The following is a 14,383-nucleotide window of genomic DNA, read 5'->3' as shown; positions in this document are numbered from 1 at the left end:
AGGAAAAATCAACAAGTGTTTAGAACTGACAAAGGAGTGAAAGCAAATATGGGATCAAACCTATTCATTTGAAAGCCAAGCATGTTGGCAATTGATTTAGGCTCATACACTCACTTGATGGAAGTCTTACAGAGCTGGGGTTCTACACTGCTTCAGTGATAACTTAGTAACTGCTAGTAACTTACTTTACCATTAAAATATTTCCAAGCTAAGAAGAGGTTGTAATATAATGTACCTGCCCAGACAGGCTGGGAGCATAACACTGAATCCATGATCAGATTCATAAATGTTATGGAAAATAACCAAATGACAGAGGTTTTAGTTGAAAATCTACAGGCTCCTAATTTAAGTGATTCGACACTTTTCTCAACTTCATTTAATGCTAAAGAGAGCTCCTTAATTTTAACAATAAACCCTCTTGGGATACCCAGCTGGCTCAGAGGATCATGTGACTCTTGATCTTGGGGTCCTGAGTTCAAGCCCCACGTTGGGTATAGAGATTAAATAAATAAAACTTTAAAAAATAATAATAAACACTTTTGCTTAAAAAGGAGAAGCCCTTCCCAGGTCTGGAAATCAGAATGTGGGAAATGAGCCAGGCTTTGGCTCACATGTGTCTCTCCCATTCCAGGTCTTATCTACATCTTTTCACTGGAAACGCCCTCACCCCTGGACTGGATGAGGTGCTTTGTCAGGTTTCCTAATCTTAGCAGAGATTGACAAAAGGCAGAAGAAATAGTAGAAAGAGCACTGGACTCAGAGTCAAGATATCTGAAGTTCTGCAATGTGATTTGGGGCAAGTCACTTCCCCTCTTTGGCCTGTTTCCTTACTTACAGTGGCTTTAGGGTCAAATTCTAACATTCTACAACTTCACAACACTCAGACCTTCGTGGGGCCAGCAATTCACTACTTCCAAAAGCACGAGGTAGAAAAGCCCACCTCAGTGGCCCCCATACCATCTACTCCTATCTATCAGGCATAACTGGTGTGAATGGCACAGCAAAGAGAAACATCCACTAATACAAGTTGGAGCTGGTAACTTTAAATTTAGCACTCAGCTTCAGCCTTAGAGGTCACTGAATTCAAAACTCTCATTGCATAGATAAGGAAATTGAGCATGGAGTATTTAAGTACTTTGTCCTAAAACTTAGCTTTTTCTCAGAGTATGTGATATCACAATCTTACCGGACCACCTAAGTCAGAAACCTGGGAATAGCACCTCCTTCTCCCTCACTCCCCAAATCCAAAGGTTTACCAAGTCCTATTGACAGTCTCAAACTTGACCTCTAATTGCCACTGCCCTAGTCCAAGCCATTATCACTTCTCCTTCTATTGATTGCAGTGGCCACCTAACTATAGTACTCTGATCCCCAATAGAGGTCAGGGGTGGGTGGTGGCTGGAATGTTTGGAAACGTGTACGTGGGAAAGGTGTTTGTCCCAATAACTGGTGGGTCTTCCTGGCATTTAGTGGGCAAGGACCAAGAATGTTAAATATCCTACCATCCAGTACAGTCCAGATTTAACCCACCCAAAACACCAACCGTCTCCCCCACCCCTAACTGTTGAAAACACTGGTCCAAACCATTTTCCTCAGGGCAGCTGGAGTATTTTTATAAATGCGAATCTGATTGTGCCACAGCCCCCACCAACCTTCTAATGGCATCCCATTGCTCTTGGAGTAATTATCACAATCCTTAACTCAGGCTCTCTTTCCAACATGGAGGCCTGGAAGACTTAGAGTTTGGATTTCATTCTAATTACAAAAGAGAAAAAGGTCTGCAGAGGGGCAGGAAGAGAAGCAGGAACGCCAATTATAAGGCTACAGCAGTAGTCCAGGCAAGAGAGGACTCAGTCTGATCCATGGCAGTAGAGGTGGAAGTGGTGAGAATGGTTTGGATTCAGGGTAGATTATGACCACCCAACAGGACTTGCCTTTGAATTGGTGTGGCAGGAAGGGAAAGAAAAGAATCAAACATTAGGATTTTTGGTCCCAGGAACTTGATGAATGGTGGGACCGTTAAGTAGATGGAACAAATGGAGGGCAGATGTGGAAATTAAGAGTTCTGTGTGGATGTGTTAAGTGTGAAATGCCTACCAGACAGCCAAGAGGAGAGGCATTCATTGTTCAAGATCCACATGGCAAGTGTTCCCAACACGAGGACTCAGGTTTCTTTCAATTTAATTCACGGCTCTTATCCCAGTGGTTCTCAAAGTGCAGCTCCCAGATTAGCAGTAGCACTATCACTTGGAGACTTCTCAGAAGCTCAACTCCTCAGGTCCCACCTCAGACCTACTGAATCAGAACCTCTGGATATGGAGCTGCCAATCCATGTGTCAACAAGCCCTCCAGGTGACTCAATAAAGTTTGAGGACCACTGCTCACAATCATACTCCTGGCCAATAATGAACACCTTATAGCCATAGCTGCCCTGCATTAGGCTTCTCTGTGTCTCTGTAAACCCTCTGCCTCATTAACAATAGGTGGTGCTCTGCTGTTTTTTTTAACCCAAGACTCAACATGGGCTCCAGACACACCACTGATCAAAGTCTTCGAATTCCAGTTTCAGAAACCAAAGTGAGGGGGAGAAACAAATAAAAAAAAGGAACTACTATAATCCACAACTATCATTTTCATAATAGCTAATATTATTGAGCACCTCCTATGGCAGTATCTCATTAATCCTCCTAACAGCCTTATGGGGGTAGATACTCTGTTCCCATTTTACAGATAAGGAGATTGAGGCACAGAGAGGTTACATAACTTGCCCATAGTCACACAGCTAGAAGGTATCAGAGCTGGGGTTTGAACCCAGGCAGTCAGGCTCCAGAGTCTGCATTCTTTTTTTTGAGACAAAATTAACATGTAACATTGTGTAAGTTTAAAGTGTATAATGTGTTTACCATCTTAACATTAGCTAACACTTCTATCAAGTCACATAATTATCCTTTCTTTTTTGTGGTAAGATTAAGATCCAGTCTCTTAGCAACTTTGAAAGTTATAATACAGTGCTGTTGACTATAATCACTATGCCGTGCATGATATCCCCAGAACTTATTTATCTACCAGTTGAGTTTCCAGAGCCTGCATTCTTAACCACATGGTATATAGTGTCCCCTATCTTTCTAGGCATCTATACAAGAACCATTTGATGTATTAAGCACATGAGGTTCCTATAAATAACAGAGAACTTTAAAAGATGTTTAATTCCATCAACTTACTGTACAACCTAGCAATTCCACTCCTACATACACTCAAAAGAACTGAAAACACACATCCAACAAAAACCTGCACATGAATTTCATAACATTGTTTATAACAGCCAAAAAGTGGAAACTATCCAAATGTCAACAACTGATGAATGGATAAACAAAATCAGATATAGTCATACATGTAATATTTAGACATAAAAAGGAATAAAATATTGAAACGTGCTACAACAAAGGATAAGCCTTGAAAACATTATGCTTAATAAAATAAGCCAATCATAAAAGCTCTTTTCATGTTACTCCATTTATATGAAATGCCCAGAATAGGTAAATCCATACATATAGAAAGATTAGCGGTTGCCAGGGGCTGAGGTGAGGGGACGGATACAAGGTTTTTTTTTCTGGGGTGATGAAAATGTATTGAAATTAGTAGTGATGGTTGCACAAAACCATCTATACTTTAAATAAATATACAAAATACCCCCGAATTGTACACTTTAAAAGGGTGTGTTTCTATAGTATGTGAATTATAACTCAATAAAGCTGTTATTTTTTTTAAAAGATGTTTAATTCATTTTAAACTTAGGCTAATTTATTAAATAAAGTTCCTATTTGTTGTCATTAAGGTTGCTAGATCATGATCAAAGAAACTGAAAGTAACTGCCATCACTTTGAATTTTTACCTTTCAAACTGCAGACAAAACTAGTTTCACTTCTAGGTTTCCATGGACCTAGAAACAGTCATCTCTGTCATTTCCCCACCCAGGAGAAAGTTTTTCTTCACGAACATTGACAGAGTGTAAATGCAAAAGTTCTATTCTTGAGCAAATGCCCTAATCTTTTCCTTAAATCAAAGCACTTTCTATCTAAAAAAAACTTTAATTTTCTCCCGTAACCAGAAGATGCTAGGGCTCCCCACTAAAGGACACAGCTGAACAATAGTTCTCTTCAACCAGCAAGGTACTAAAAACTGTTACGAATTGTGGCAACATTTTAATGCCTTAAGATAAATAATGAACATAAATACCTAGTACTGGAATAAGGATTTGAGAAACATTCTCATAAATATTTACTTGCTCTACTAATAACAGCAATCCTCATAACTAGTATTTACCAAGTAACTATAACGTGCTAAATAAACACTATCCTGGGTTCTTTACAAATAGGATGTTTAATTTAGTCCCCACAGTAACCCTAAGGAAAGTAGTTCTATTCCCATTTTATAGGTAAGGAAACTGAGGCTCAGAGATTGAGTAAATCATTTGTCATTGATCACACAGGCAAGAGAGTCCAAATAATAGCACAAGTCTTTCTGAGCTCAAATGTTCTCTCCTTTATTCCTCAATATTCCTCTTCAAAATGAAAAAGGAAGCCAGAAACTTGAAGAAACTAAAAAGACTCCTGATTACAAAAGTAATGCTCTGAAAAAAAAGCTGACTCTTTCCTATAGTCCAAAACAGGAAATATAGAAAACAAATAATTGTTAATAATAACCAGCACTCAATCAGGCACAAAAGACCATGCATGCCATGTCCCACATTTCAAACATTGCTTCCTGATTTAACAGTTTTCCCACTGATTCTGATTACAACCTTAGGATGTCAAAATTTAATGATCTCACCATGGAAAACCCCAGAGAACAGCAGTTGTGAGACTGGAGAGAGCTCACTAGATCAGGAAGGAAAAGGAATCAGTTGGCAGGAAGTGGTGCCTATCTAAAAACATAGAAGTCTTCAGCAGTAATATTAACACTATCATTCCACAGCCCTTTAATCTGAAGCTATTTCTGCATTCCCTTGCATTACTTTAACACTGTTACTAAAAGCTGATTCCCATATGTCTAATAGAATCCTAAGTAAAATAAGACTGCTATATAGTCACCACTGACCCTAATTTCTTTCTATTCAAAACGAAACAACACACACACACACACACACACACACACACACACAAATTCAAAGGATTATCCCTGAATGAAAAGACCTGAATCAATTAAGAAAGGCAGCGTGTGGGGGGTGCAACAAACATGAATTTCATCACCAAGTAGACTATGGCTGGCAGAAATCTTCACGACTGAAATACACATCCCTTATACTTACTTCTTAGGGCTCTGGCCAAAACAAACTGAAACTATAAACCAGATTAATGGATGTACAAATGCTAAGCTCTCAACATACATCAAAAGGGAGGGGGGGAGCAAGTAGCTTTGAAGGTCTGCTTTCCAACTAAACAACTGAAGAATGGAAGAATTTTGTGCATTTGCACAAGAAGAGCTTTACAATGCAGACGGGGGGGGGGAGGCGGGGGAGGGGAGAGGTCACTTGGGGTTGAACAAATCTATAGAAAACGCTAAAGAAATAAGCTAGATTCTTGAGTCACTCTGTAATAATTCCTAATGGGAAGAGGCCAACTCAAAACAAAGTAAGGTCGAGCTTGTGAATTTTCCTCACTTTTCCTGTCCGCCCCCTCCCCCCCGCCCCCAACACGATCCCAAGCTCCCACCAGAACCTTTTGGGAGTCCAAAAGAAAGATTCGTACGTACTGATGCGGGCCAGGCAGCAAGGGAAGGGCCACCCCGAAGCAAACAACCACCTGTGCGTGCTGGAGACCCCCAAGGAGGAGTTCTATTTAAAGTAAGAGGCAGCTCTGGGGATGACCCTCCAAACCCAAGACCGACAGTGGCCATCCACCCAACTCCACTGCCCCCCGCCCAGACTCCGGCCACCTCCCGGCTAAGGGCAGGCTCTCCAGCGCCCTCCGCCCCCAGACCTCGGTCGGCTCCCACACCCAAGCCAGTCCCAAAGCTCGCTGCCCGCTCCTTTGCCCGACAGCTGACCTGCCGCCACCACGCAGTCCCAGCTCCCCCAGTCCAGGCTCCCCAGACCAGCCCTCCGGGGTCGCTGACGCCCCAGGGCCGTGGGCTTTAGGGCTCAGGATCTCCAAGGGTTTGGTCCAATCTCCTCTTCCTTTCGGCGTCCTGGGCTTACCTCCCCGGCAGCTTGGCGCTCCTCTTCCAAAACTGCTTGCTGTTCTCGGCGGCCATTGCTCTGGCCGGGGAAGGCCTTGTAGGCGGGCCAGGGGGGTATCCGGCGAGATACCCCCAGGACCCCGCAATCGGAGGGCCAACCCAGGCCGCTTCCCCGCCGCCGGTCACCCGCTCCCTGCTCCTGGGGGCGCCATCTTGGATGTGGGCACCCCCCCACCCAGCGCCGCTGCCATTGGCGGGCTGCGCAGGCCGTGGTCAGATAGACCAATAGGAAGCCGGGATCCTGCAAGCCACTGAAGCCTAACGGTGACGTCATGGACTGGGCACACAGGTGGACCGGGAAGGCGGAGCTTGGACAAGCAGGGAGGCGGGGCTGAAAGTTCCCTAACCCTAGGAGTGGAAGAAGCAGGTAAAGAAAGGGACCTATGGGAAGGAAGAAAGGGACTGTTTTCTTTGCGGGGGGGCGTGAGGGGGGCGTGAGGGGAGGGATGAGGTTTCTGAGGCTAATATATTTTGGAAAGAGAGAGCATATGTATTTATGTATATAAATCTTTGACCTAAAAATAAGGACCCATGTGTTGGTTGCAGTGTCCAAATCAATGACACTCTGGTTATTATCCTCCCCACATTTCCCCGTTCTGTTTAGAATGAAATTTTTTTTTTTTTAACCTATGAAGAAGGATCAGTACAGATGCAATAGCCCAGGGTTGCTAACTGTTCAACACGTGAGTAACGGCTGGTTCATAAGGGTCTCCCGCTCCTCTGGTAATTGATCACATTAAAGGTTTGTGTGTTGTGGGTAAAATTCAAATGATTTAATCCCTGTTTCACCATTAACTGCCACTCTCGGGCTGTGAGAACCCAAATACTGACAGTGTTAAGGCATGTTCTTATTTTATCCATCCAATTCAGACTATCAAGGAACATTTCCTGCGAGGACATAGAGTATCGCCAAGGCGTGAATCACAAAGATTGTGGCTATAGGCCCCCCACTCCCCCCAAAAAGTCTTTAGTGTCCCTTAGTCTATTATAAATCTATCACCCTTGAATTTATTTTCAATCTAGCTTTGACTCAGAATGAGATTTGATGCAGCATTTTGAACTCTTTGTTTTGTCGGTGTTTTTTGCTCTGAACACAGTGATTGTGGTGGGATGGGAGACGGGGAGTGGGCAGGGAGCACACCCTAGTCCAGAGTAGTTCAGATCCCAACAAAGAACTACTGCTTGTCCTTCATCCCCACTTCCAATTACCACTACAACACCTCCTCCCACATATTAGAGAACACCTAAGGACTCCCTGTCTAAAAAAGAACACAAGCCCTCCAATGGCCTTTTTCTATATTAGCATTACCCCCATTTCAAGCTTCTTTTGCGCCCTGATTTTACATTGATATTGTATGAAAGGGGCTGTTTTTACTTTCTATTAATTTTTTTAGCTTCCAGGGTGCCTGGGTGGCTCAGTGGGTTAAGCTTCTGATTTGGGCTCAGGTTGTGATTCCAGAGTCTGGGTTGAACCTTCTTTGGTGCTCCCTGCTCAGTGGGGAGCCTACTTCTCCCCCCCCCACCTCCCCCCCATGCTCTTTCTCACACTCATTCTCTCTCAAATAAATAAATAAAATCTTTTTTAAAAATTTGTTTGAAGCTTCCATAGCCTTTCATCATCTCAGTCACTTTTATGGGCGTTTAATCCATCTAACAAAAGCCTCTCTAGCCTTTTAATTGTTTTCTCTGCCTTTCTTTGGCTCTTCTTTTCCTTAGAATGCAGTGACCAGCACTGTACACTGAGCTCCATCCAGAAGGAGTTTCCTGAGGTTTTTGTTGAAGCTCATGTTTAATCTTCAATTTGGACAGCCAGAACTTTTGCTGGAATTTTGGGCTTTGCAAGAGTTGACATCTTGAAGAAATAATGTATAGCAACTTCTAGATCCCTTTCTTTGGTGGCAACTGGCAGGCAGTTCAGAGTTCATTATTCAAGGAATCATCTGAATTGTCTCCCTCTATGTGAGCTGTCTTATACTAGTCCATGTGGCAAGTCACCCGCCATTTTACAGCCTACTCACATAGCTTTAGAAATGTTCCAGAAGATGCTCCCTATTGACTTGACATTTCACTGTGTGAAAAGCAGAGTATAATTTGTGTACCTAGAAATGTCTCAAAGTATTCCTTTTTCTTAATCATTTAAGAAACGTTAAATAACGCTGATTCCCAGGGGTTGCTGTTAACATTGCTCGGTCTGGAGAAGCCCTATTTTTTTTAATTTTTATTTATTTATTTATGATAGTCACAGAGAGAGAGAGAAAGAGAGGCAAAGACATAGGCAGAGGGAGAAGCAGGCTCCGTGCACCGGGAGCCCAACGTGGGATTCAATCCCGGGTCTCCAAGATCAGCGCCCTGGGCCAAAGGCAGGCGCTAAACCGCTGCGCCACCCAGGGATCCCTGGAGAAGCCCTATTATTCCTGCTCTTTATTTTCTGCATCTAAACCAGGTTCTCATCCAACGTGAAAAGAAATTCACCCTAATCATCTCATGATAGCTCTTTAAATAGTTTTTAATTAAGGAAGTTGAGATTGTTGGGTCCTCTCTCACCACCAGCATTATCATCACTAGAATCTAAACCAACCACATCTTTACAGCAGCCTCCCTGCTTGCTTACACTCTTGCCCCCTTAGAGTCTATTTCCTACACAGCATTCATAGAAAGCCTTTTAAAATGTCAATCGGATTGTGTCATTCCTCTGCTCAATACCATGTCTCCATCACACTTAGTATAAAATGCAAGCTCCTCAAAGACTCTACATGATTTGATTCCACTCTCTTTCTTGCTTAATCTTCTCCAACCACATTTATTGGCCTTTTCCCTGCTTCTCAAATACTCCACGCATATTCCCACCTCAAGATCTTTGTATTAGCCACTTCCTCCACTTGAAATTCTCTCCCCCTAAATATCTAGATGACTTTATCCCTCATCTCACTCAGATCTATTCCAAAATGTATTCACATGGGGGGTGTTGTCCCTGACCACTCACCTTTATTTTTTTTTAATTTTAAAAGAATTTATTTATTTATTTATTATTTATTTATTTGAAAGAGAGAGTGTAAGCACAGGAAGGGGCAGAGGGAAAGGATTTTTAAGCAGACTCCCCACTGAGTATGGAGCCTGATGCAAGGGCTCAATCTCATGACCCATGAGGTCATGACCTGAGCTGAAACCAAGAGTAGGACACTCAACTGACTAATCCACCCAGGCGCTGCCCCCACCACTCATCTTAAACAGCAGTCTCCATCATTTTATTTTTCTTTAAAACATTATCACTACGTGACATATTATGTACTTGTTTTTTTGTCTGCCTCCATCCCCTAGAATGTAAGCTCCACTGAGGCAGATTCTTTTTGTTTTGTTCCCTGCTTTTCTCAACTAGAATACCTCTTGGCATATAGTGAGTGCATAATATTTACTAAGTAAGAGAATGAAAAGTATAAATTATTCTTGTCTTCTGGTTTTATGTTGTTCATCAACATTTTTTTGCTGGAAAATATGACAGAAGTTATGTTTTCTAACCCCTAGTAGGATGTGTCCACTTTACCAAAAATTCTATAAGCTTGCCAATGCTCTTGGTTGAAGAGCAATCTTCCTATCTTGGGAAAGATAGTCCTCTTCAAACTCTTTCACAGCTTCAGAGAAATGAAGCTGTACCTAGAGTGATGAGGGAGAGAGGCCACCCACCTAGTCAGAAGATGAATTGAATCAACTGTGTCCATCAAAGGGATGATAGCTGTGGGAGCCAAATCACCTTCACAGCAAATTTTGCCCAACTAGAGGCGAAAATCATTTGTTTAAAGTTCCCAAGGAGTCCCTGGAGAACTTTAAAAAAGAAAATATTTTATTTTTTCATTTATTCATGAGACACAGAGAGAGAAAGAGAGAGAGAGAGAGAGACTGAGACATAAGCAGAGGGAGAAGCAGGTTCTCTGCAGGGAGCTCAATGCAGGACTCCATCCCAGGACCCCGGGATCACAACCTGAGCCAAAAACAGATGCTCAACCACTGAGATACCCAGGTGTCCTTCCCTGGAGCACTTTTAATGGAGGCTCTTAGTGCAGATACTTGCAAGCTCACTAGACCAGTCTTATACTTTAGTGTACATGTGATTATGTTAAAAGCCTAGATTCTGATTCAGTAAGTCTGGGCTAGAGTCTACAAGCCCCCACGTGACACTGATGTTGCTGATTTGTGGACCTCACTCTGTAGATCTGTTTCTAGCACAGTATGGCCTGTGACCCTTGAATTTATTCCAAGGATTTGATTTTTTTATTCATTTTTTAGAAGTAATCTCTACACCCAATGTGGGGCTGGACCTCATGATCCAAAGATCAAGAGTCTCATGCTCTACTGAGTGAGCCAGCTGGGTTTGATTATTTTGAAAGTGTAAATAGAAGAATCTCAATTTTCTCAAATCTCTTATTTGCCTGCAAGCTTTTAGCTTTTCCCTCCTTAACTTCATCTTCATTCAAAGGAGAGTAAAACAACTCAATTAGGGGCAAAGTAGAGTTAGAGAATGAGCCAAGTGTGGGTTGCATGTGGATTCAAAAAAGGTGGGTGTATCCCAATCCTTAGAGAAAGTTCCGTGGAAGAGATAAGCTCTGAGTAGAGACGTGCAAGGAAAAGAGAGAGGGAGAGAGGGAGAGAGAGAGACGCTTGAAGAACAGTAGAAAGGAGCCCGATTGGGGAAGATAAAAATCATTTGGACTTAGTTACAAAGAGATCACTGGCAGACTTTAACCTCAGCAAAGGAGTGGAGTAGACACTGTGATGAGAAGCAGGGTGAGCAAGAAGCAGGAGAGAGGGAGAGAGAGAGACGCTTGAAGAACAGTAGAAAGGAGCCCGATTGGGGAAGATAAAAATCATTTGGACTTAGTTACAAAGAGATCACTGGCAGACTTTAACCTCAGCAAAGGAGTGGAGTAGACACTGTGATGAGAAGACAGGTGAGCAAGAAGCAGCCCTCGAGGGTGCCTGGGTGATTCAGTTGGTTAAGTGTCTGCTTTTGGCTCAGGTCATGATTCTGGGGTCACAGGATTGAGCACTATGTCGGGTTCCCTGCTCATCAGGAAGTCTGCATGTCCCTCTCCCTCTGTCCCTCCCCTCTACCCATTCTCTTTCTCTCTCAAATAAATAAAAATCTTAAAAAAAAAAAAAAAAAAGCAGCCCTCACAATGCACCACAGAATGTTGTGTTGGGCTACCAAAGGGATGGTGAGGTCAATCTGGGATCTAAAAGCAACAGAGCTAAAAAAAAAAAAAAAAAAAAAAAAAAAAAAAAAAAAAAAAAAAAAGAAAAAATAAAAGCAACAGAGCTTTCTTGGTACCTAAACAACCTCTAGAAAGAGTGAAATATTATATTAGTTATATTAGAGAAGGCAAAGGGATAAGCAAAAAAGATGAAAGAAAGAAAGAAAGAAAGAAATATATATATATATATATATATATATATATATATATATATATATATATATATCGGATACTTAACTAGGGGTAAGTAAAGTTTTTCTCTAAAGAGCCAGACTGTAAATATTTTCAGCCTTTCTGGCCATACAATATCTGTTGCAACTTCTCAACTCTGCCCTGTAGCATGAAAACAACCACAGACAATATGAAAATAAAATAGTGTAGATGGTGTTCCCACAAAACTTTATTTGTGGACACAAAAATCTGAATGTTATGTAATTTTCACAACATGAAATATTAATCTTTCAATTTTTTCCCCAACAATTTAAAAATGTAAAAACCCTTCTTAGCTCAGAAGCCATACAAAAAAAGCATGCCAGATTTGGCTCATGAGTCTGCCAAACCCTGCAATAAAGAATAAAGAATAAAGAATAGGAACGTCTGGGTGGCTCAGTCAGTTGAACATTGGACTCATGGTTTCGGCTCAGGTCATGGTCTCAGGGTTGTGGGATTGAGCCCCTGTGGAGCCCTGACTCCAGCTCCATGCAGGGCCCTGCACTCAGCATGGAATATGCTTGGGTTTCTCCCCCTCTGCCTTTCCCCTCTTCTTTCTCTCTCTCCCTCTCTCTCTCTCTAGGATAAATAGATAAATCTTTTTTAAAAAGAATAAATAATAAGTAACATATAAGGATAAGGTTTAAGAGACCAAAAAAAAAAAAAACTTTACAATAAAATTTAAGTCCCCTTTTTTGTCTTTCCTTCATCCCGTTCCCCTTCCTTTCTCCAGCAGAAACCACAATTCTGAGTTCTGTGTTCAGCTTTCTATGCACGTTGCAAATTTTTACTGTATATATGGGTATCCATATACATGTTTTTCACATTTTGAAACTTTATATAGCACTACAATGTGCATAAGCTTTAGCCACTAGCTTTTTCCCCCTCAGTATTCTGTTGATAAATGGAGCTCCAGTTTATTTATCTGAGCTGCAATATTGTGTTCCACCCTGTGAATATTCCTCAAATGTTGTCTCCAATTCTTTTTTTTAAATTTTGAACAGCACTCAATTAACATTCTTTTACATATTACCATGTACGAAATTCTCTCTAGTGCAGTATTTTTCAAATTCATCTGTGAACTGGTAGTGAGTTAAAATGAATTTAAAGGTTGGGACCTTTAATGAAGTAGAATGCACAGGAACATTTATTCCTTAAACTTACACAATGTTATATGTTAGTTGTATCTCAATTTTGAAAAAGAATAGAGTGGATTAGAAAAGATTAAGGTGTATTGCATGTGATAAGGATAGGTGGTGTTTTGTGAAACTTTTGTTTCAACTTTGTACACACTTATACAAACCTGTGTTTGTGTGCATATGTGCATGCTTGAATGTAATGTCAAATATATTTCTTAATGACAGGTTATTGTCAGAAAGTGTGAAACCATTGCTTAAAGTACCTAGGGAATACCTAGGAAAGGCACTGCTAGATCACCGAATATGTATAACTTCCACTTTACTATATATTGCAAAATTCTCTCCAAAATGGTTTTTCCAATTTATATTTGACCTAGAGCAATGTGCAGAGTTTTCCTTGCTCCACATCCTCACCTCTAGCAGGTCTTTCTTATGGGATGTTAAACATAGCATATACAGAAGAGAATGTATAAAATTAATATGTACAGTTCAATGAATAATAACATTTGTACTCATGCATCCACTCCTTACACCATCCAATAGGACATCACCAATACCTTAAAAGCCTCTTGCATTTGGTGGGGGAGGGCGGCAGTCCCCTCCTATAGGCACTCCCCTCACGCCAGGTACAACCACTATACAGAATTTTGTATTGTCCTCAGGCGACCTGAGAGGCTCATTTGGGGCATCTGACTCTTGATTTTGGTTCCAGTCATAATCTCAGGGTCATGAGATCAACCCTCTACTCAGGCTCTGTGCTCAGTGGGGAGCCTCCGTCTCTCTCTCTCCCTCTCCTCTGCCTCTCCCCTTGCTTGCACAGTGTGCATGCTCTCTCTCCAAAATAAATCATTTTAAAAAAGAATTTTGTATTGTCCTCTTGTTTCCTTTATACTTTTCCACTTATGTTTGTAACCTTAAATAATATATTGTATTGTATCTATTCTTCTGTTGCTTGCTGCTATTAGATAGCAGTAGGGTTTTGAGACTTAGCTATAGATCATGTTGAGGAGTATAGCTATAGTTCTTTCATTTTCACTGCTGTATTACATTCCATTTTATAAACAGCACAGTTTATCTGTGTTACTACTGATTAGCGTTCGATTTCTTCACGTTTTGTGCTACTGTGAACTCTGGTGCTATGAACTCTTCTCCATGTCTTCTAATAAGTGAACAAGTGGGAGGGTTTCTCTAGGATATCAGTGTAGGAGTGGAATTGCTGGTCTGGGGCGTGTGCATGTGTTCAATTTTGCAAAATAGTGTTCAATTGCATTTCAAAGTGTTGTGCTACTTTATACTTTTACTTGCATAGGATAAGAGTTCCATTATCATTTCTTATAATGTGGTTTCAACAGTAAATAAAAACTGGGGGGAGAAAGATGGATTAAAGCCAGATCCTTCCAAATTGGGTTGAACAGGAGGCAGAAAAATAGAAATCTTAATATCTGTTCAGTCACATACAAATCTTTTCTCTTTCCTTCCTTTTTCTCCCCACTCTCTTGTGTCAAACTTTGTATTGAAAGCAAATGTTGGGCAGCCCGGGTGGCTCAGCAG

General features: G+C 41.4%; 3 protein-coding genes across 11 annotated transcripts in view; 2 read left to right on the top strand and 1 right to left on the bottom strand.

Moving 5' to 3' along the window:
- Positions 1–6,403, bottom strand: part of TBC1D22B (TBC1 domain family member 22B) — an 83,339-nt gene extending 76,936 nt beyond the window's left edge. For 3 of the 6 annotated variants that reach the window (XR_003124678.3, XM_049092553.1, XM_049092554.1), the window contains exon 1: positions 6,197–6,402. Coding sequence is in view for 4 of the 6 variants with exons in the window: in XM_049092553.1 (XP_048948510.1) it covers positions 6,197–6,252 (56 nt within the window). In the remaining 2 variants the exon portion in view is untranslated. Of the gene's footprint in view, positions 1–6,196 lie in introns of all 6 variants that reach the window. The other 3 variants (XR_003124677.3, XM_025418611.3, XM_049092552.1) reach the window with 2 other exon arrangements.
- TMEM217B (transmembrane protein 217B) overlaps positions 5,747–14,383 on the top strand; it is a 48,274-nt gene continuing 39,637 nt past the window's right edge. Inside the window, exon 1 of one of the 3 annotated variants that reach the window (XM_025418618.3) lies at positions 5,747–5,842. The gene's annotated coding sequence lies outside the window, so the exon portion shown is untranslated. Of the gene's footprint in view, positions 5,843–6,465; positions 6,605–14,383 lie in introns of those variants that run through there. The other 2 variants (XM_025418617.3, XM_025418616.3) reach the window with 2 other exon arrangements.
- TMEM217 (transmembrane protein 217) overlaps positions 6,471–14,383 on the top strand; it is a 33,531-nt gene continuing 25,618 nt past the window's right edge. The window contains exon 1 of one of the 2 annotated variants that reach the window (XM_025418614.3): positions 6,471–6,604. The gene's annotated coding sequence lies outside the window, so the exon portion shown is untranslated. The remainder of the gene's footprint in view (positions 6,605–14,383) is intronic. The other variant, XM_025418615.3, reaches the window with a different exon arrangement.

Source organism: Canis lupus, chromosome 12, assembly GCF_003254725.2.
Source record: "Canis lupus dingo isolate Sandy chromosome 12, ASM325472v2, whole genome shotgun sequence".
NCBI classification, from domain to species: Eukaryota; Metazoa; Chordata; class Mammalia; order Carnivora; family Canidae; genus Canis; species Canis lupus.
The sequence above is the reverse complement of the archived record's forward strand: the minus strand, read 5'-3'. Positions and strand labels throughout refer to the sequence as shown.